Here is a 21237-nt window from a genome sequence, read left to right as displayed (position 1 = left end):
CAAGCGTCGGTCCTCTAGAAGTATCCACACGGACACGTAGGTGGAGAAAACCTCACACAAAAATGTGCTAGCACCTTGGTGAGATTCGGCCAAGCAAGGAGGAGAGGGAGAGGAAGAGCTTCAAGAGGAAGAAAAAGAAGATACACAACTTGAATGAAAAATGAATTCACATTCAAAAACCAAGTGGCCGGCCACTCTCCATGGTGAAAAACTCCCAAATTAATTGCATTAATTGCAATTAATATGAAGCCATTAAGAGAATGACTTTGTAACTTCCATGAGGTGGCACCCATGATGATGTGGAGTATCATCATTGGTCCACCTAATGCCAACTCACCAATGAGGTGGCAAAAGGTCAAGTCAAAATTAACCTTTGGTCTTCCTTCTTAAGTCAAGTCAAACTTGACCCAATCTCTTCCATGGTTGATCTAATCTAACCATTTGATTCAAGCCAACTTAATATAATGAATCTAATTCATTTAATTAAATTGATTCAATGGGTCAAAATCTAAATTAGACTCATCGAACACATGAATCAACTTGAGTCGAACTCAAGTTAGCCCAATTAGGATTACTCTTAATCCAATTTGATTCATCAAATGAATCTAATCTTCTTGGTTCATCATATGAACCTAATCTCCATCTAATTGTCCTAAGTGTGTGACCCTATAGGTTCTTGTAACGTTGGCAATGCCCTAAACCCATTTAGGAGCATAAGTAATGAGCGGTATCTAGCAACACATCATTACTACCCAAGTTACAAGAATGTCGAGATCCGACATCACCTTGTGACTACTAATTGTGACTCCTCACAATATGTAATATTGTCCTTCTATCCTAGACATCTAGATTGATCAATATGAGGCATAGACCGTGTCATCCTCTAATCAATCTAAATCTTGAACTCCAAGTAGACTCACTCGATCAAATGAGCTCAACATCTAATGTTGACTCATTTGGGCATGGCCATGCACTTAGTGGTCTCACTCTATCAAGAATACCGATGTCGCTCCCGTCATATGGGAGGGATAGATCCCATCTACATCACTCACATCCCTCTACATAATTCGTTATATACCCAGTAATCGCCTTTATAGTCCACCCAGTTACGGGTGACGTTTGACGAAACCAAAGTACATAACTCCTTATATAGGGATCCATGGTGACTTCAGGTCTAAGGACTAATAGTCATACTAATAGCCATATGAGAAAGTATATGACACTCATATAACGATCCATGATACTTTTTCATGGCGGGTCATTCAGTATACATTCTCTAATGCATACCCATGTGTCAGCTTGATATCTCTATATCCATGACTTGTGAGATCAAGTCATCGAGCTGACCTACATGCTAGTCTTATTGTATTAACATTGTCCCTGAATGTTAATACTCGACTAGGAATGATTTAGAGTAGTGTTCCCTATATCATCTCACTATCGATTCAACTAATCGATTGATATAGGTATGAATCTACTACTCAAGGACGCTATTATACTTAGTCTATTTGGCACTAATACAAATAAGTATAATAACCAAACAAATGCCTTTATTAATATACAAGAATATGATACAATGAGTCCATACAATCATCAAATGATTGGCTCTAGGGCTCTAACTAACAGAGAACACCACAAGTGTGCTAGCACTTTCTAGGGCTCTCGGATGGGAATAAAAGAAAAAGGATAGAGAAGAGAAATAGAATGGATCTTATGAACACTCTTCTTCTTCTTCTATGTGACAATCACTCTACCTTTTTCTTCATGAAACTCAAACTCATTCACCTTCTTTCTTTCTTGAAAATTTTCGACCAAGAGAAGAGGAGAGGGAGAGCTTGAGGAAAGCTTGAGGAAGAAGAAGATGCAATTAGCCTTGAATGAAAAATAATGAATCCCATTCATTTTGAGTGGCCGGCCACATCAAGAGTAACTCCTCTCATTAATGTGGCCGGCCACATTAAAGCAAAGGAGAAGATGTAACTTCCATTAGGTGGCACAATCATGTATTAACTATGATGATGTGGCACATCATCATTGGCCACTTAATGCCAAGTCACACATATGATGTGGCATAAAGTCAAGTCAAACTTGACTCTTCCTCTTCCTCTCAAGTCAAGTCAAACTTGACTTAATCTCTCTCATGGTTGATCTAATCCAACCATTTAATTCAAGCCAATTTAATATAATGAATCTAATTCATTTAATTAAATTGATTCAATGAGTCATAATCTAAATTAGACTCATTGAACACATAAATCAACTTGAGTCCAACTCAATTAGCACAATTAGAATTACTCTTAATCCAATTTGATTTATCAAATGAATCTAATCCTCTTGATTCATCATATGAACATAATCTCCATCCACTTGTTCTTTGTGTGTGACCCAATAGGTTCTTGTAACGTTGGCAATGCCCCTAAACTCATTTAGAAGCATAAGTAATGAGCGGTATCTAGCAATACATCATTACTACCCAAGTTACAAGAATGTTGAGATCCAACATCACCTTGTGACTACTAATTGTGACTCCTCACAATATATGACAAGTGTCCTTTTATCCTAGACATCTAGATTGATCAATGTGAGGCATAGACCATGTCATCCTCTGATCAATCTAAATCTTGAACTCCAAGTAGACTCACTAAATCAAATGAGCTCAATATCTCATATTGACTCATTTGGGCATGGCCATGCACTTCGTGGTCTCACTCTATCAAGAATATCGATGTCGCCCCCGTCATATAGGAGGGATAAATCCCATATACATCACTCACGTCCCTCTGCATAATTCGTTACATACCCAGTAATCGCCTTTATAGTCCACTCAGTTACGGGTGACGTTTGACGAAACCAAAGTACATAACTCCTTATGTAGGGATCCATGGTGACTTCAGGTCTAAGCACTAGTAGTCATACTAATAGCCACATGAGAAAGTATATGACACTCATATAACGATCCATGATACTTTCTTATGGCGGGTCATTCAGTATACATTCTCCAATGTATACCCATGTGTCAACTTGATATCTCTATATCCATGACTTGTGAGATCAAGTCATCGAGCTGACCTACATGCTAGTCTTATTGCATTAACATTGTCCCTGAATGTTAATACTCGACTAGGAATGATTAAGAGTAGTGTTCCCTATATCATCTCACTATCGGTTCAACTAACCGATTGATATAGGTGAGAACCTTTTACTCAAGGACATTATTATACTTAGTTTATTTGACACCAATACAAGTAAGTATAATAACCAAAAACACATACCTTTATTTATATAAATATGAATATAATACAATAAGTCCATAATACAATCATCGAATGATTGGCTCTAGGCTCTAACTAATACTAGGATGAGCATTATAATGTGGAATAATGCTCCAGGGTGAGCATTTAATACAGTGAAGGGTATGAGACATTCATTGTTGGATTGGTTAATGCTCTAGAGTGAGCATTTAATACAGTGAAGGGTATGGGACGTTCATTGTAGTGTTGTGTCCAACAAGTGAAGTTGTGAACAACGGTGAGTAACTCTTTAGGGGGAGAGTTCTTTTTGATGTGTGCCAATATGGGGAGAATGTAGGGTTTAAGTTAGGTCTTCATTACCTAAAGAGGGAATTTGCCCTCTAGGAAAGGGGGAGAATGAAGTAAACCCTCATTCATACTTTGGCAGGAAAGGAAGTTGAGACTATGGGATTAGCCTAACTTAAAGGTATTGTCAAACATCAAAAAGGGGGAGATTGTCAAGGTTGACCTGGTTGACTAAGCTTGAGATGGCTCAAGCTTGAGTCTTGATGCTTGGGTTTTGATGTTTGATAATACATAGAGACTGATAATACATAGAGATTGCAGGTGCAATCGTTCATTTGGGGAGATTGTTGGTACAATTCTCCTCTGGTCAAGGTTGGCCAGTTACATATGAAGAAGAGTCAAGTAGGTCAAGACTGACTGGATACTTGACTGAGAAGTCCTGGTGAGTAAAGCTAGGCAATTGCAAAATCCTGGTGAATGAAGCTAGGCGAAAGACCTAGTGAGTGAAGCTAGGCAGAGGAGAAGTCCTGGTGAGTGAAGCCAGACAGTTGGAAAATCCTGGTGACTGAAGCCAGGTGAAAGACCTAGTGATTGAAGCTAGGCAGATGGGAACCCTAGTGAGTGAAGCTAGGTGAAAGTCCTGGTGAGTGAAGCCAGACAAATGGAAAGTCCTTGTGAGTGAAGCCAGGCAGATGAGAAACCCTTGTGAGTGAAGCTAGGTGAAAGTCCTGGTGAGTGGAGCCAGGCAGATGGGAAGTCCTAGTGAGTGAAGCTAGGCAGAAGGAAAGTCCTGGTGCGTGAAGCCAGGCACGTGGAAATCCAGGTGGGTCAAGGTTGACCGGACACCTGGTATTGAGAAGTCCAAGTAGGTCAAAGGGTTGACCGGATACTTGTCACGAGGAGAAAAGTCCAAGTGGGTCAAAGAGATTGACCGAACACTTAGTGAGGAAGTCCTAATAGGTCGAGAGTGACCAAATTCTAGGCATGATATTCCAACAGGTCATGGTTGACCAGATGTTGAGATTTAAGGGCTTGGGACTTGATTAGAGCAAATCAAGTTGAAATCAATCGATCAACCGATCGATTGAATCATGCTCAATCGATCGGTTGATCGATTGGGTGTGTCCCGCGATAAACTCTACTCCCAATCGATTCATTGATCGATTGGGAAGCTGGGTTTGTCACACATAAGCCCTCCCAATCGATCACCCGATCGATTGGAGCGTTGGAAAATCGTGAGACATGTTGAATCAATTGGACAATCGATTCAAATGATTTCCAAGAGCACAGAGGTGCTCTGGATCGATTAATCGATCGATCCAAAGTCTCCCCAATCGATTGAGAGTAATCCAATCGATTGGGGTCCGACCGTTGGCGCTGGATAATGCCGTTACGAGCGTTTTCTTCAGTAGACTTTCACCCGATTCTTCTCCGATCCTTACTGCGACATCTCCACAGCTCACAGCCAGTTCTTGGAGGCTCTTGAAAACAAGTGCTGGTGCACTTCCAACGTTCAAGAGGCAACAATACACAAGAAGAAAGGCAAGCTAGGGGTTTTACCGTATAAATCTTGTAAGGTTTCCTATTGTATTAGCTTGTATTTTGTTCTTCTTGTGTATCTTTGTGTGTGAGTCCTGTACAGGTTTCTCCGCCTTCGGTAGTTATCGTAAAGGAGTGTTTTCATAGCGGAGAGTGCGTGTCGTGTGTGGATCCTTGGATTAGTCACTTCTTCTTGAGGTGGATACCAAGTAAATCCTCCATGTTAGCGTTGTATTTTTATTTCTTGTATTTTCTGTTGCCTATCATCACCAAGAAGCAAGACGACAAGCACACGACGAGCTATTCACCCCCTCCCCCCTCTAGCACATTTCGACCCTAACACACTATCATGATTCACTTTAGTCTCATATCTTAAGATTGGAAACACTGTGTGTGGAGAAACTTCTATAAATACCTTGGGCGGACAACGCTAAAAAGCATATGTTTCTCGGCCTTTTGGCTATAATCAAGTGTAATATCTGTTCTTATCAATTTACTATTTGATATAAAAAATTAAATTAATTTTTTATTATGAGAGTCTATTTCATATATTATATTACACATGCAACGCTGGTGCTTGAAATACGTAATTATATTTTTTTGTTTATATATATACAGAGAAAATTAGTATTTTAAAAAAAACAATCATTTTTAAAAATCAACATTCTCTAAAATATAAATTTTAAATATATTACTATACCCCGTAAACACATTACTATGCCCGTAAATGTGATTTGTGCATGTTCTATTTTCATTTTTTGAAAAACACGTATTTCTAAAAAAATGATGTTTGGTTTGCATTTTCTATATCTATTTTCTAAAAAATAGATAGTTTTTTTTAGAAAAATAGAGAATGTCTAAAAATATTTTCTATTTTCTAGAAAACACATGTTTTCCAAAAAATAAAAATGAAAAACACGCAAACCAAACGCACCCTAATTTTTTCATTTTTAATTATTAATTTTTCTTTTAACTGAACACTATAATCCGGTTGGGAATTGCTTGAACCCTATAGGTAACATTTTAAAAAATTTTAATATAGTTTTTTTAATTCTTTACCCTAGGGTTTAGGTTTTCCAATTTGGTTATAGTATTTAAGCAAAATTTTTTTAAGATTTTACGAGTTATAATAATGTAGTTGGGATTTTTATTCAAGAAAATGTTGATTTTTAAAAAAATAAAGAAAAAATGCACTGATAACCTGTGCGTTGCCCAGGAATAATAATAAAAGAATATATAAGATTTTAATGACCATTATATATAGGGTGCTTTTGGTTCAAGTTATCATGTATAACCTTAGTTATGTGATTACCAGGTAATCACATAACCAAGGTTATGGGGAATAAAACATAACCAAATGTTGTTCGGTTCAACGTACATAATGTAACAAAAACTTGTTTGTTTGAAGGTTTTAATGAATACCTTAGTTTAATATTTTACCGTATTACCCTCAATTACAAAATCAACTATACATATTATTATTATTATTATTTATTTTTTTATATTTTTTTAGTTTTTTTTTTCTTGTATATTTTTTTTACTTTTTTATGTGTTTTTTTATTTTTTTAATGTTTTTATATTTTTTTATATTATTTATATTTATATTTTATTTTATTTTTTTACATATTTTAAATTTTAATTTTTTTTATTTATTTTATTTTTAAATTTTTTGATTTTTTTTAAAAAATTATTTTTTTTTTAATTTTTTAAAATTTTAAAATTTTTTAAATTTTTTTAATTTTTAAATTTTTTTAATTTTTAATTTTTAAATTTTTTTTAAAAATTTTTTATTTTTAAAATTTATATTTTTAAAAAAAATTTAAAAAAAATATTTATTTTTAAAATTTTTTAAACATTTTTTATTTTTATTTTATATTTTTTAATATTTTTTTTATATTTTTTCTCTTTTTTCCATGTTTTTTCTTATCGAAGGGTATTTTTGGTAAAAAAAAATTCGTTAACTCCGAAATCAAGAAAAACCTTAGTTTTCTGAGATTTTCCGATTCTGGGCTACATGACCCTTTTGCTGACGTGTAGAGCATGGAACATTACTCGGGAATCATCGAATACCTAAACCAAATAAGGTTTTTGTTGATAACTTTAGATGAATAACTAAGGTTATCAAGAATAACCCCGAACCAAACATACCCATAGTGTGATCAAGTCTTATTGAATAGTTAAGAATTTTGTTATCTTTTTTATCCGAATATCTAATAATTTATATTTTACTCGACCATTATTCATGGATAGATCATAGATATATCTTTCTTCGATAGAAAAAATATGAATATTCATTTGATCTTGATCCTTGTGGAGCGAAAAAGACACTATACTAAATCTACAAGAACTTTATGCTAATATCAACAAATGACTTATTTTTAATAATATATGAATATTACTAAATGTATATTCAGTGCATAATGCAGATCAGTACATTTCTCCCTAATAAATATATTTTCGTACCTTGTTAAAAAAAAATATCAGTTTTCTATATATGTATATATATTTTCCTATTAATTTGTCCAATTAATAAATATTTTCCTATTGATTTGTTCCTATATAATAATTATCAATCATTAAAAATAATTAAATATAATTAATTAAATTATTTAATCTAAAATTTTAATCTACATTAAATGGGTATCAACTATTCCTCCAATTATGTTATTGACATAATTATTTGTCTATAATCGATTACAATTAATCGAGTAAGATTATTAATTTGTTTCCATATTATAGCCAACTACTACAAAAGATTAAATATAATTGATTAAATGTACCTTTTTTAGTCTAACGTTAAAAAGGAACGTACCTATTATAACTAAGTCAATTCTCCCTATTAAAGAAAATAAATATATCTTTTTTTAAAAAAAAATCATAGTACTTAGTAATTATTTAAATACGGTAGCTAATTATTTTAGAATCAATAAAGATTTGTTAACTGCATGCATATAGCACATTAAATTAATCTATAAATATTCAAAAATATTTGTTGAAAGAAAGGTTGGGACCATCCACACTGTTGAATTATTTCATCCGAATAATAATAATAATAATAATAATAATAATAATAAGTAAAAATTAATATTCGTTAATAATATAAAATGAAATTGTAACCGTTGAACAACCGGCGCTGGTTCAGATGGAATTCTCCTTTAAAAGCTGTATCGCGATCTTTTATGGCGGAAAGAAGAGTGATTGCACCGCCATGGATCCCTACAAGGTTTTGAGGATCTCCCGTAACGCCGATGGCTCCCTCACCAGAGACGCCATTTTCCCCCTTTCTCCTCCCTCCTCCGACGCCGCCGTCCTCTGCCGCGACCTCCCGCTCGACTCCGCCCGCCGCACCGGTATTCGACTCTTCCTCCCCTTACCCTCTTTGCCTCCCGCCGGATCCAAGCTCCCGGTCATCGTCTACATCCACGGTGGCGGATTCATCATCTTCCGAGCCGCTTCCTCCCCCTTCCACGGCCTCTGCTCCCGCCTCGCGGCTGCCCTCCCCGCCGTCGTCCTCTCCGTCGACTACCGCCTCGCTCCGGAGCACCGCCTGCCCGCTGCCTTCGAGGACGCCCTCGACGCCCTCTTCTGGCTCCGGGCCCACGCCACGGGGGCCTCTGCGGAGGGAAACCTCCCCTTCCCGCTCACCGAATGCGCCGACTTCTCCCGCTGCTTCCTCATGGGCGACAGCGCGGGCGCGACCATCGCCTTCCACGCCGCCCTCCGGGCGGCGGCGATCCAGGACTCCTTGGCCCCGCTGAGCATCGCTGGCCTGGTGCTGGACCAGCCTTACTTCGGAGGAATCGAGAGGACTGATTCCGAGGAGAGGCTGAAGAATGGCAAGATCCTATCTTTGGCGGAGAACGACTTAATGTGGGAGCTGGCGTTGCCGGAGGGCGTCGACAGGGACCACGAGTACTCCAACCCGTTTAAGAACGAAGAGAAGCTATTCGCCGGACTGCGTGATTTCCCGCCGTGCTTGGTCAGAGGACATACCGGAGATCCACTTCTTGACCGGCAAAAGGAGTTCGCGAGGTTGTTGCAGAGGAGGGGAGTGATCGTGGTGACGAGCTTGGAGTCCGACGGCTGTCACGGCGTCGAGCTGATCGATCCCAGCAAGGAAGCGGAAGCGGTGGCGGAGGCAAAAAAGTTCATCTGCGGCGACGGTGGTGCTGAAGCACCTCCTTCTGCTCCGATCGAATCGCAGACGCTGTAATTAAAACAACATCATCATCTTTGTTTTGAGGTACTCTGTGCTTTTCACTCTTAAACATAGAAAAATTCCTCCTATTGAAATAAAGAATTCATGTGAATTCTCTAAAACTTTTCCGTCTTCATCAGAAATTAAAACGATTTGTTATGTGATTTTGCACTGAATTAAGTATACGTAACTCCAAACTATTTTGCACTGATAATCATCCATACATACAACAAAATACAACTTTAGCTCCTAAAACTCTCGATAATAGTTACAAACAAAGAAACAAAAAGAATGATAAGAAATCTTAGCAAAATTTCCTTGTCAACCAATCTTCAATGCATCTCTAAAACCAATACTGAAATTCGCTTGCATCCCTTTCTTGTCGAGTCCATTGTTTCCTTTATGCATCATGGCTACGAATTCATTGTAATCTATTCGTCCATCCTGCAAAAATGAAAGATATCCAGAGGTGAGAAACTTATCTTTATGATAGTTAGTTTTGTAGAGGGTTACATTATCTTGATCAACTTCTTTAATCATGTCCTCTAGCTTGACATCGGCTATGCCGAACTCTTCACAAGCCTGTTGCAGTTCATCTTGAGTTATATATCCACTCCCATCTTTGTCGAAGTAGGAGAAGGCCTTGAACAAATGGTCCTCCCTCTCTATCTTGTTTAGGTGCAAAGTTGCAGCAACAAACTCGCCGTAATCAATAGTTCCACTGTTATCAACATCTGCCTAAAATTTTCCAAATTTCAAGAAATATATGGATAAGGAGGAGATCTGAGTGTAAAAACTAACTAGCTTTTGGAATAAGAAGTGATTAACACTAGAATAGCTTGCTTATCTTTGAATTACTTACCGCTTGCATAAGTGCATAGATTTCTGACTCCTTTAGATTTGCACCAACCCTCTCTAATCCAACTTTGAGTTCTTCGAATGTTATCTGCCCGCTATTGTCCGTGTCTATCATCTTGAACATTTCTCTAAGGCCAACAATTTCATCTTCAGAAAGATGTTCAACAATCACCTACAGAAAAACCATTTTAGAACAACATTACCTCGACAAATACATCATAGTTGCAATAAAAGTATGATATGAATTCTTCAAAATCAATTTTAAAAGTTTACTCTGATAGCCATCTTCTTCAGCTTATTCATGGCAGAGAATTGTTTCAGTCGAGATAGAACAGCAGAATCTAGAGGCCTATCAGGGGCGACTCCATCTGTTTGCACCCACGGATGACCTGACAGGAAACCAAAAGCAAGCTCCGCAAACACAATTCACCATAGAACTAGATCATCATAGTTTTCTCTTGCAAACAATAAAACTTCGAAAGCAAACTAGCTTTTAGCTAACTCAATCCTATCTCTACATAAAAATAAGTACTTACACAGAACTTGATGGGCACTCAACCGCTGCTTGGGATCCCTAACGAGCATTCCTTTTATTAGATCTTTCACACTCTCTGAGATGCTAGGCCATGGATCTGACTGAAAATCAACATTACCATGCAATACCTCTTCAAAAATACCTTGCTCTGTTTCTGAAGGACAAATTATAACAAATATAGTTAGAATGATAGCACATAATAAAGTGTTGTCTACGTAACGATATATACATAAACACTATGCTGATAAAACTGAGGAACAACTTCTCACCAGCCCAAAATGGAGGAACTCCACTAAGAAGAATATAAATGATGACTCCAGCACTCCATACATCTGCCTCTTGACCATAGCGTTTCTTTAGGACTTCAGGAGCAACATAGTAAGGGCTACCGACAACATCAGTGAAGATCTCTCCTGAAAAGGGGAATCTGCTAAATAATACACTGGAAGGAAACAATTCATAACAAGTAACACAACAAAATTATATAGAGCAAACTCATCTTTTGATTAACTCTGTTGTCCTCTAAGTCAAATTAGTCAAGATTTTAATTTAACCATAGGATCTTACAATCTTATGGTCAAGATTTACCCTAAATGATGGATATCCTATGAATCCAACAAGGCAATAACCGTGATTATATGGAATAAATATATTAAAGCATGATACTTATTGCCCCGTAAGCTTTCCATTTTGTTGTCAAAATGCTACCTGTCGAAGATCAAAATAACTATTTTACCATTCTAAACTACAACCTAAAAAATTCATTTGTTAATGGAGAGGAAGCGTTTTGACAACAAAATCGAAACTTAGGAGGTGTTTATAGTTAATCAAGCTTTGGGGGGGGGGCATTTTGAAAATTGTCCTTGATAAAATAGTGTAGGTGCATGAGCATAAACATGAAGGAGCAAATTAAGCTTCACCGTGAGCTTCAACTAGAATTTAACGACAACAATAAAATAGTACCTGGCCGGAAGAAAATAGACAATCCGAAGTCGATTGTTTTGAGGGGTGCATCCTCCAATTGGTTAACGAAGAGAAAATTTTCGGGCTTCAAATCGCGGTGCATGACTCCCATGGAATGGCAAGCCTCCACAACTCCTACGATCACCCTTGCAAGCTCTGCCGCCTTCCTCTCTGTGTAATGGCCCTTTTGAATGATTCTATCAAACAATTCACCGCCTGCACAGAGCTCCATCACAACATGAACAGCCACTGCGTCTTCATAAGCCTCCTTGATTGAGATCACATTTGGGTGGCCAGCCAAGTGATGCATTATCTGGATCTCCCTCCTCACATCCTCCACATCCTCCTCCATTGTCAACTTCCTCTTCAGAATGGACTTGCAAGCAAACTCCTTTCCGCTCGCCTTCTCTACGCATAGATATGTCGTGCCAAATTGTCCCTGTCCAAGCTTCCTGCCTAAGCTGTAGAGGTTCTTCAAGTTCTCGGTTTGGCGCTTAAGCACGAAGTCGACTTGCAGTCCGGCGACACTGGAACCTCTCTTCGCATGGGTGGGCCTATCGGGTCGATCTGTCGATGATCGAATGGGCGCCGGCTTTGCCCCGTTCTCCTGGATCTTGATTAGTTGGGGCGCTTCGACGACTGGTTCAGCTGGGCAGGGCAAGGGCGAGGGCAAGGATGCCTCGCCTTTCTGCCCCTTTCCATTGGAAACAGGAAGAGCGTCTTGCTTCGATCGGTTGCGCCACAGAATAGCGGACAAGGATTGGAAGAATCCACTCTTGGAGAAGCGTGGGACGACACACAGATTCCCCATCACGATTGAGCGATCAATGGTCCCATTGACGTCTCTTCGGCATTAGATCAAACACCTGTAGACCGATCGAGATGGCCTCCGAACCAACGGCTTTAAGATCGAAATGGATCTTGCACACAAGAACGGATGTGCATTCGAGATCTATACGATGAAAACCGTTAAAAATGGAGGAAAACAACGAGGAATCACAAAAAGGCCTTTTCCTTTGGGTAGGAAGAGACGGCTCCCATCATTGCGTGCAACAACAACAACCAAAAAATAAAAAATAAAAAAGAAGAAGAAGAAGAAGAAGAAGAAGAAGAAGAAGAAACGACGAAAAGTTCCTCGATTGATGGAGAAGAACACCATCCAAAATTGATGAAGAAGAAGAAGAAGAAATGCGGGGAGAACGGAGAGCGCGCGGAGGAAGGAGAAGGCCTTAAGGGGGATCAACGGAAAATAAATAAATAAAAATTGTTAATTTGTAGATAGAAAAAACGCTATTAAAGTTTATTGATACGATTAAAAAAGAATAAAAAATAGTTGACTTGATGATCTGATTTTACAAAAATATTTATAATAAATATTATTAAATAAAATATTAATAAAAGATAATTTAATGGATGAGTGGCGAGGTAAGAAATCCCCAGCAAAGTGAAAAATGTGACTAGTCATTGACACATTCTGAATCGCTGTTGACACTGACACTTCATTATATTTCCACTATGCTAAGGTTTCATAGCTAGGGTTACATTCTACCTTAATCATTATTATTATAACTCAATTAATGTCTAATATGTAACTCAAATTCATACTTTCAGAAATATTGTATACCCAAGTTGTTGGCCAAAAATCCAACATTGAGTGCATTCCTTCTGAAAAGCTCATGATCTAATATTTGGCCAAGCCTAATTAAGGTCTAATATTTAACTCAAATTTATACTTTCAGAAACATTGTATACCAAATTAAATAATATTGGCCAAAAATCCAAAATTGTGCATGTGCATTCCTTCTGACAAGCTCAATAAAGTCCGAGCTACATATATAAAATATAAATGTTCAGACAATTATATATCTATCTATTATTTATTAGGACACTAATAAATAATTAGAATCTGGACTCTTTCCTAATTAAGGTTATTATTAAGGATGTCTAAATAATATCATATTTTATAAGTTAATTATATTATTTTCTATCTATTTTATATTTAATTTTTTTAAAATTATCTCTCTATCTATTAATGATTACATATATTATTAAAATAACATGCATTGATTAAATACCTTATATTCATTTTCTAGCCGGCTATTTACCGTATTTATTATTTCCCAGGAATAATTTTTATAAAAGTAAGAGAGAGAAATATAGAAAATTTAGAAGTTTCTTTCAGAATAACAACGGATACAGTCCTTAGAGATTAAAATCTCTCTCCACACACATATATACAAATCAAACTAATTAATATATATATATATATATATATATATATATATATTTGTTTTTATCAGAAGAAGTTCTCATGGTCTAATTGTTGGCTTGCTGGTGCAGCCATAATGGCTTCATCGGTCTCCTTTTGCTTATTGCTATCCAACGTTAACCCAAAATGAATGTGAGGAAGGTGAGCCCACTGCAACCAAAAGTTAATTAGAAAATATAATTTACACTAAAATTTAAATAATAGTAAAAAACTATTATTTAGCACATTATAAGCAAGAGAGAAGATATATAGGAAATTCTAATGCAAATGATATAATTTTTTTTTTACATTTTTTGCTGCAGTACTAAAAGCTTCTCTGTGGCTGATGTCTGGATTGTTTGCCTTTATCCTTTGTATTTCCTCTCTGTATAATTTGAACTACTAATTAACACAATAATTAAAAACTCTTAATTTAAATAAATGCATGTATGTATAAATAACGTACTTGATAAACCTGTTATACATAGAAGGAACACGTTGTCGCTTCTCAGGTGCTGATTAATATCGAATATAATCTATTTAATACGAATGACTTATTTAATCAATAGCAACACTAGAGAATAGAAGCTTAATTACGCGGCAGGAGCATTTGTTTTTGATCCTTTGGCATTGTGTACAGAAAGGAAGGCCTTGTGCTTTTGGAAGGCGAACCATGTTCCATCCTTTTCCCTCTATGAGACGCCATGTTTTGTTTCTGCAACACCAAAACCTTATATTTTTTGTTTACGTTTTTCCTTTGATCTCAGGGATGGATTAAAGATCATTAAGATTGGCAAACCTGAAAATGATCATGAAAAGTGAGTGTTTGAAGCAAGGCTCCCATGTTCACAGAGAGAAGGCTTGAGCAATGTCCACATTTTACTGTCACAATGCTATTGTTGGCCAAGCTGTTTCGTGGAACACAAACCTGCAGAAATAATAATAATAATAGTAATAATAATTATTATTATTATTATTTTAAATTCTTTGGAATAAGAAGGTACTGCTCATGAGCTGCTGAACACAGAGAGGGTATTTATTGCCATGGTAGCATGAGGAGGAGGAGAAGGGCAAAAGGCTAGTGGTCTGTGATAAGTGTAGTGGGATGAAAAAGATGATTAGTCTCTTGTGTGGTCTTATTTATTAGCATTGATGTGTAAGCTTTACCTTTTCCCTTCCCGATGTCTAACTTTTAGAGCTAAATATGGCTGAAGGCCTACCTTTTAGGCAATTTCTATCAGGGGGAAACAAATGTTGCACTCACTCTCGTAAATCAATGTGACAGAGCATGAGTCAGAAGAATTTAAAAAAAAAAAACGTTTTGTACGTTAAAGGAAAAATAGTATCATAATATGGGGGCAAATGCATGAACACCTGCCTTTGTTCTTCTGTTTCATTTTTCAGAAAAGAGAATTTATATCATGAGAAGAAGAAGAAGCTTGAAATGGAGAAAAAAAGAAGAAGATTTCTTTGTTTCTTTTCTCTTTCAGTTTTCAAGTCATTGGAAAGAACCACAAAATGAAGACAAGACAATTATGTCCTAAGAAGAAGAAGCTTCAAATGAAGGAAGCACAAGAATCTCACAAAAATATGGAGAATAGTAATAAGAAGAACATGACCAAGCTTAAAATTAAGAGAATACAATGATATCACAAATTAAATGAAGCAGGAGAACTCTTTCCATCTGAAGTCACTGAAAAAACAGCAATATCACAAAAGAAGACGAAGAAGAAAATAGTATCACAATGTGATGATTATGAAAGAAGCAGCAGCTTTCTTTCTTTCTTACTTGCAGTTTTCAAGTCATTGGAAAACAAAAGAAAATACGATAATATCACAAAACGTAGAGAAGTAATACCAGCAGCTTACGTACTTTGTTAATTTCTTCTCTTCCAGTTTTCAATTTAGTGAGAAAAAAGGGAAATTAGAGACAACAACATCAGAAGAAACTGAAGAAGAACAAGAGGCAGAAGAAGAAGGTGGGTTATGTGTTTCTTCTTTTTCAGTTTTCAAGCCACTGAAACAAGAAAACTGGGAAAAAAAATGATGTTAATCATTTCTAAATCTGGAAAGAACAAGGATAATTTTCACGATCGAAAACTGTGAAAGTTGTATTATATATTTCTTCTAACAAAATGGATAGAGAGATCTGCCCAAACACACGCAGAAGTTAATTACTCAAAAACAGTAGAAACCAAACAAAGAATAATACATCAAAAGTCAAAAAAAAAAATTGGTAGGACCAACATTGAAGTGGAAGATCAATATTTGAAGAGTTTATGCGTGTCATTCAAATGTCAATTTGATATATATATATATATATATAAACATTTGGATCGGTTTCTGTCATATCGTCAAGTATACAATAAATAATACTACCAGTCAAATAGGTCAGTCTCCACATAGCTTACTAGCTATAAAGACGAACCCTAGCTAGAACCCTAGAAGAAAACCTAAAAAGACTTCAACAATGAATGAAACTTTGCCCCCTCTATGAGACTATCACATATATGCATATGTTGACCTAGATCATATATTTCAAGAAATAAATGTTGGTTATTTCTAAACTGAATCTTAAAAAAAAGGAAGACCAAATAATATATAGTATGAATTGAACTAGAGCTATGCCAACATATTTATACCACAAGGATGGTGTTGCAGAAGATGCACTGGACATAGCAAATATGCTGATCATGACGTAAAGCTTGCGTTGCCATTGTGCCAAAAATTTAGCCTAGATCGCACACTAGCAATGGACGATCGATGTCTCTTCACGCGTCGAGGGGATCAAAGAAGGGAGGAAGAGGGTTTAATTTACAAGAGATGGATCTTGAGTAGCAAATTGAGAGCATAGCTAGTAGACATACATGAAAGGGGAAGGGGATCCCTTATCTCTCATCACTTGCCCCAAATGCTTTGAGATATCAGATAGCTGGATCAAAACATCGACAAGAGGATGGTAGTAGTATTGTGGGGCAAGGAGATTGGTGGTGGCTCTGAAGTGGAATTGGAGTGGCTATGATTGAAACAATGAGTGGATGGGAGAGAAATTCTACTGCCTTTCCATATCCAATGTCTGTAACTCACAAGCAATTTTTGTGTGGGGGAAGGGAGAGAGCCAGTGTTGCATTAATTTGGAGAGAGAAAGAGAAAGATGCCACCCTTAATTATTTTCTTTTACTTTTGTTTCATTAATTACAAAAATTGATATCTTTAATAACAATTTTTCAGGAATTTAATTAATAATAGCTGTTATCATCAAAATAATAAGTGGAACAAAATCTATCTATCAAGAGAAAGAAAAGGGAGAGCCTCCATGTCAAAGGTCCATTTTCAATAGGCAAACAGTTATATGTGGATAAACTTGACAAGATCAGAAGATAGATGGAACAGCAAAAGTGCTGTATACTACACAAATGGAGTTGAGTTTTGCAATGGTTGATGAAATGAAGGACTCAAATACAAACAAGGTGCCAAATTTTGCCACACTTTTTTAGCTCAAAAGTTCTAACCAGTGTGACATGCACATCTCCTGCTTGTCATTTTAATTAGTTATTATGAACAGTAATTATTGCATAATGTAATTAATTATATCAGAACAAAAACATGCCATTGTCCATGTTTTCAGTGTGTTGTAGGGATAAAATTGTTCAAGTAGTGTCACTTAAATGGGACGCATAATTTTTAAAATCATGATCCTACACAGAATCAATTTGAGGTCAGAATCGAATTGGCTGGGATTGGATGATGGAATCGTACAATCATATAAAAAATCATTAAAATTTTATGATACATAGTTAATCATTAGAAAAAATATCTAAAAAAACTCATTTAATATATAAATAATATTTATATTTCCATTTCACAAAAAGAGTATAAAATATCTATTAACACAATAATAATAATAATAATAATAATAATAATAATAATAATCACATTCAACCTCAAGATTGTTCTCTTGGTTTATAAGATGACTCAATTTAAAAGTTAACAAAATAGCTAACATAGGAAAGCTATTGAATCCTTTGATTCAACACCAACGTCGAAAATAATCTTTTAAAGATATGTTAATTCTACAAAATATCAAAGAATAAACATCCAAAAATTTATTATTTTGGAAAAAGAAATGATAGAATATTATTAATAAAAACAGACTCAGAAAATAGACAAATATTTAAATAGTCATAAAACTCTAATCCTAACTCTGTAAAAGATAAAAAAAGATAATAAAAAAGACTAAAAATCTTCGGGGTCATCGAAAAGACTTTAAATAATATTTTTTGGATATGAAACTAGGTGATTAAGGATAAACCTTGAAATTAACTATAGATCTGTGAACAAGTTTTGATTTGATATATTATAAGTCTCATAGTTAACGCGAGTCAAAAGTTATGACCTCTAAAAACTTCCATTAATCATGCTCTCATCTTGTTATGATCCTACTAATCCTATTCTAATTCTACTAATCCTACTGATTCTACTCCGATTTTATTGCAAAATCGATTTTGCATGATTCAGGATTGATTTGTGCTTCCAAATTGTAGGATGTGCGATCCTACGATCCAAGATTGTTTACAAACTATGATGTACCTATATATTGATCTAATCAAGTGCGGTTAAAGTTATTCTAGTGGTTATGTGCAGTGTGCTGCATTTGAGACTTTTACCCATCACTTGGACTTAGAGGTTTTTCGTGAGATTAAACTAATAAATTGATATATGTGTTACCTAGGCCTGAAAAGAACTATTGAAGTAGATTAGTCGATATTGCTTGTGGACACTTAAAATTGTGTCTTTCGGGTAACGAGTCATGTGGTCATTCAAAATAATTAGACTTGCCAACTACTATGTGGAAAGAGAGACATTAGACAAAAGTTTTGGAGCTAAAAGTTGCCTAGATTCTTTTGCTGATACGTGATGCTTTTGTCAACAACTTTAACTAATTAAGTGTTCTATAAGTGATTTTATGAAAGAGCTTGATTAGTAAAATATTGGAATTTTATATTATTTTTTCATTGTTCTATCTCATAATAAAAATTATACTTATCCATTTCGTAGAAAAAAACTTTTAAAAAAATTATTATTAAATTTCCCATAAAATTTAAAAATTATTGTTATTTAACCCCTTAATTATTAATATCAAATAAATGTGTGACGGATACATGATGTTTATTTCATTAGAGCTGAAAGGTACTGCATTGTTTTTGTTTTTTTCTGTCTAGTACACTAATGGTATTAATGTTTAGAGGATGAATTGACAAGTTTCCAAACTTTAAAGGGCATATTCACAAACATGAAAGCTATCAGGGGCATTTTGAAAATAGTAAAGATGATGTGGAGTGAAATAAAATTTGATCATGTCCAAGAGCTAAGAAGATGGTTAACTAGGAATGTGATTTTACTATTGACCGGATGAAGACTCCGTGCTATTCTGCAAGGCAGGGAGCGTTAGTGTCGGACCAGGAAAGAGGTCCTCAGCGTTGGCCCTCTGACGCTCAAGTCAGTACTAGGTTTCGAAGGAGATAATAGTAGAAGTGAACGGTAGCAGAGTGCACGTAGAATAATAAAGTATCACATACCTCCGTCTGTAGATGGAGAACCTCTTTTATAGTGTCACTGTAGCGTCAGTGCATGTATTCTAAAGTATATACACGTTTTCTAAAGATTTCTGAGAAAAGACAAGTAAAAAATTATCTCTGATACATTTCCTGAAGCGAATATACAAATCTTTGTGATGTGATAGGTTAGAAGCTTTTAAAGTATGATTTGTTTGTAGGACATTCTCTGTTGTCGGTGACACAAATTTCCCAAAGAGTATGGTAAGACATGTATATGGGTCCCATTGTAGGCCGACCGGGGGCTACTTGGACGAGATGTCACCAGCTCGGCTATATGGAGTGAAGCTGTCGACTTGTTCTTCACTCAACTTTACTATTGTCGGAGAGGCGCATTGCATCCGATTAGACCTAAGGTCTGATCGGCAAGGGCGGTGGGCCAAGTAACTTAGTATTTGACTCCTGACATCGACTGCAAGTTGCAGAGGACGACTGCTCGGAACAGTCGGATGGTCTGGTTGGCCTTTCACATCTAACCGGCTCTCAGGGCTCGCTCGGCTAACCTTGCATGATCTTCAGTTCGCGGTCTCATAGTCCACCCGACCCTACGACATTGATCATTTGACTTTGACCTCCACGTCAGCCGATCTTTACTACTTTAACCCACTTTTGGGGGGCCCATCTTTATCATCGTATCACAAGTATTCCCCTCAAGTCTAGTCGAAGGATGTTGCAAGTCCGACTGACTAGACAATTAGTATTTTTTTACAACTCTTCTTCCTAACTAGGTGTTTTGCTATCTAGGTCGCCGCTCGGATTGCACAGTTATTTCTCTTACAGCTCCTAAAGAAGCTAATTTCTTCTTGATTGGGAGACTTTTGGATTGACACCGCTCGGATCAGACGCGGATGACACTTAGCTGTTTGTTAGTTTCTTTCTGGTCTCTTTCTCGAGCGGCCACCTACACTCATATGCCTTTTAATTGCTGCTGATGTCATCCTATTTTCTTGAAAATTACTCAAATCCTTTTCTATTAATGTAAAGTATGCTGAGCATGTTTTTTAATCATACGCATGCTGATCATTTCCATCCCTCATTAATGTCACTTGTGATTGAATGCCACATTTCATGATCCTCTGTTGCCGACTATTCGATGTGACAGGTGGCTATTAGGATTCGATGTAACAACTATCTTTTCAAATTTTGACGGTTCTTATCGAATCTGGTTTTACCAAGCCCTTGATCGGATGACTCTGGATAACTGTCGATAAGGTTTTTAAAGTCCTTTCTCCCTTCATTGTATCACCTTCTTCTTCACCCTCGTTTGCCTACTTGCTCTTTGCTTTCTGTTCCTCGTTGGCGATTCTCTTTTAGTAAGTCCTCTTTTTTTTTCTCCTTTCAATCTCTGATTTTCATCTTCCTTCACATGGCGCTCTCTCCTTCTCCTCCTCCTGTTGTCTCGAGTTTATGGCACAACCCCACTTCATCGGATTTTAATGGCAACGAGGTGGATCAAATGAAAATGACTTATTATATTCCTAATGATCACCAAATTGCTATCCCTTCTTCATATGATTGTCCTCACACACCTCCTGATGGCTTCCTCCCTTTCTTTAAGGACCAATTGTATGCTGATCTTCGCTTTGCAATACCTCCTTTCTTTTCCGAGTCTATAGACATTTTCACATTCCTTTGCAATAGTTAATACCAAACTCGTTTAGGTTATTGTGCGAGGTGTGGTGCTTTTCTGATTGTACATGATCCTTCTTCATCGTCATATTTTCTATTATTTTTATTATCCCAAA

General features: G+C 36.3%; 3 protein-coding genes and 1 pseudogene across 3 annotated transcripts; 2 read left to right on the top strand and 2 right to left on the bottom strand.

The window, feature by feature from the left end:
• The first annotated feature begins 5514 nt into the window (after nucleotides 1–5514).
• On the top strand, nucleotides 5515–5618 carry LOC122003311 (annotated as a pseudogene).
• A 2592-nt stretch (nucleotides 5619–8210) lies between these two features.
• Nucleotides 8211–9407, top strand: LOC122001515 (probable carboxylesterase 8). The gene has a single exon (XM_042556290.1). It carries the CDS (start codon nucleotides 8218–8220, stop codon nucleotides 9286–9288), a length of 1071 nt encoding a protein of 356 aa, XP_042412224.1. The 5' UTR covers nucleotides 8211–8217; the 3' UTR covers nucleotides 9289–9407.
• Nucleotides 9408–9447: 40 nt separating this feature from the next.
• On the bottom strand, nucleotides 9448–12875 carry LOC122001514 (calcium-dependent protein kinase 10-like). The gene is made up of 7 exons (XM_042556289.1): nucleotides 11630–12875; nucleotides 10936–11079; nucleotides 10668–10820; nucleotides 10405–10520; nucleotides 10136–10303; nucleotides 9787–10011; nucleotides 9448–9717 (listed from the first exon to the last, which is right to left on the bottom strand). Exons 1-7 carry the CDS (start codon nucleotides 12438–12440, stop codon nucleotides 9595–9597), a joined length of 1740 nt encoding a protein of 579 aa, XP_042412223.1. The 5' UTR covers nucleotides 12441–12875; the 3' UTR covers nucleotides 9448–9594.
• A 1049-nt stretch (nucleotides 12876–13924) lies between these two features.
• On the bottom strand, nucleotides 13925–16971 carry LOC122001516 (axial regulator YABBY 5-like). Its single transcript, XM_042556291.1, has 6 exons — nucleotides 16520–16971; nucleotides 14677–14805; nucleotides 14475–14592; nucleotides 14344–14392; nucleotides 14187–14262; nucleotides 13925–14048 (listed from the first exon to the last, which is right to left on the bottom strand). Exons 1-6 carry the CDS (start codon nucleotides 16592–16594, stop codon nucleotides 13926–13928), a joined length of 570 nt encoding a protein of 189 aa, XP_042412225.1. The 5' UTR covers nucleotides 16595–16971; the 3' UTR covers nucleotide 13925.
• Between the last annotated feature and the right edge of the window lie 4266 nt (nucleotides 16972–21237).

Source organism: Zingiber officinale, chromosome 7A, assembly GCF_018446385.1.
Source record: "Zingiber officinale cultivar Zhangliang chromosome 7A, Zo_v1.1, whole genome shotgun sequence".
In the NCBI taxonomy this organism is placed as follows: domain Eukaryota; kingdom Viridiplantae; phylum Streptophyta; class Magnoliopsida; order Zingiberales; family Zingiberaceae; genus Zingiber; species Zingiber officinale.
Note: the sequence above shows the minus strand (reverse complement) of the source record. Positions and strands in the feature narration are given on the sequence as shown.

Excerpts from the sequence above, each read along its gene's own strand:
- LOC122001514 (XM_042556289.1), bottom strand. The coding sequence starts at position 12,440 with ATGGGGAATCTGTGTGTCGTCCCACGCTTCTCCAAGAGTGGATTCTTC. Across the intron at positions 10,012-10,135 it reads TCTATGCACTTATGCAAGCG|GCAGATGTTGATAACAGTGG; the intron begins GTAAGTAATTCA and ends GGAAAATTTTAG. Across the intron at positions 9,718-9,786 it reads AAGAAGTTGATCAAGATAAT|GATGGACGAATAGATTACAA; the intron begins GTAACCCTCTAC and ends TCATTTTTGCAG.
- LOC122001516 (XM_042556291.1), bottom strand. The coding sequence starts at position 16,594 with ATGGCAACGCAAGCTTTACGTCATGATCAGCATATTTGCTATGTCCAG. Across the intron at positions 14,593-14,676 it reads CTTTTCATGATCATTTTCAG|AAACAAAACATGGCGTCTCA; the intron begins GTTTGCCAATCT and ends TTGGTGTTGCAG. Across the intron at positions 14,393-14,474 it reads AAAACAAATGCTCCTGCCGC|CACCTGAGAAGCGACAACGT; the intron begins GTAATTAAGCTT and ends GATATTAATCAG.
- LOC122001515 (XM_042556290.1), top strand. The coding sequence starts at position 8,218 with ATGGAATTCTCCTTTAAAAGCTGTATCGCGATCTTTTATGGCGGAAAG.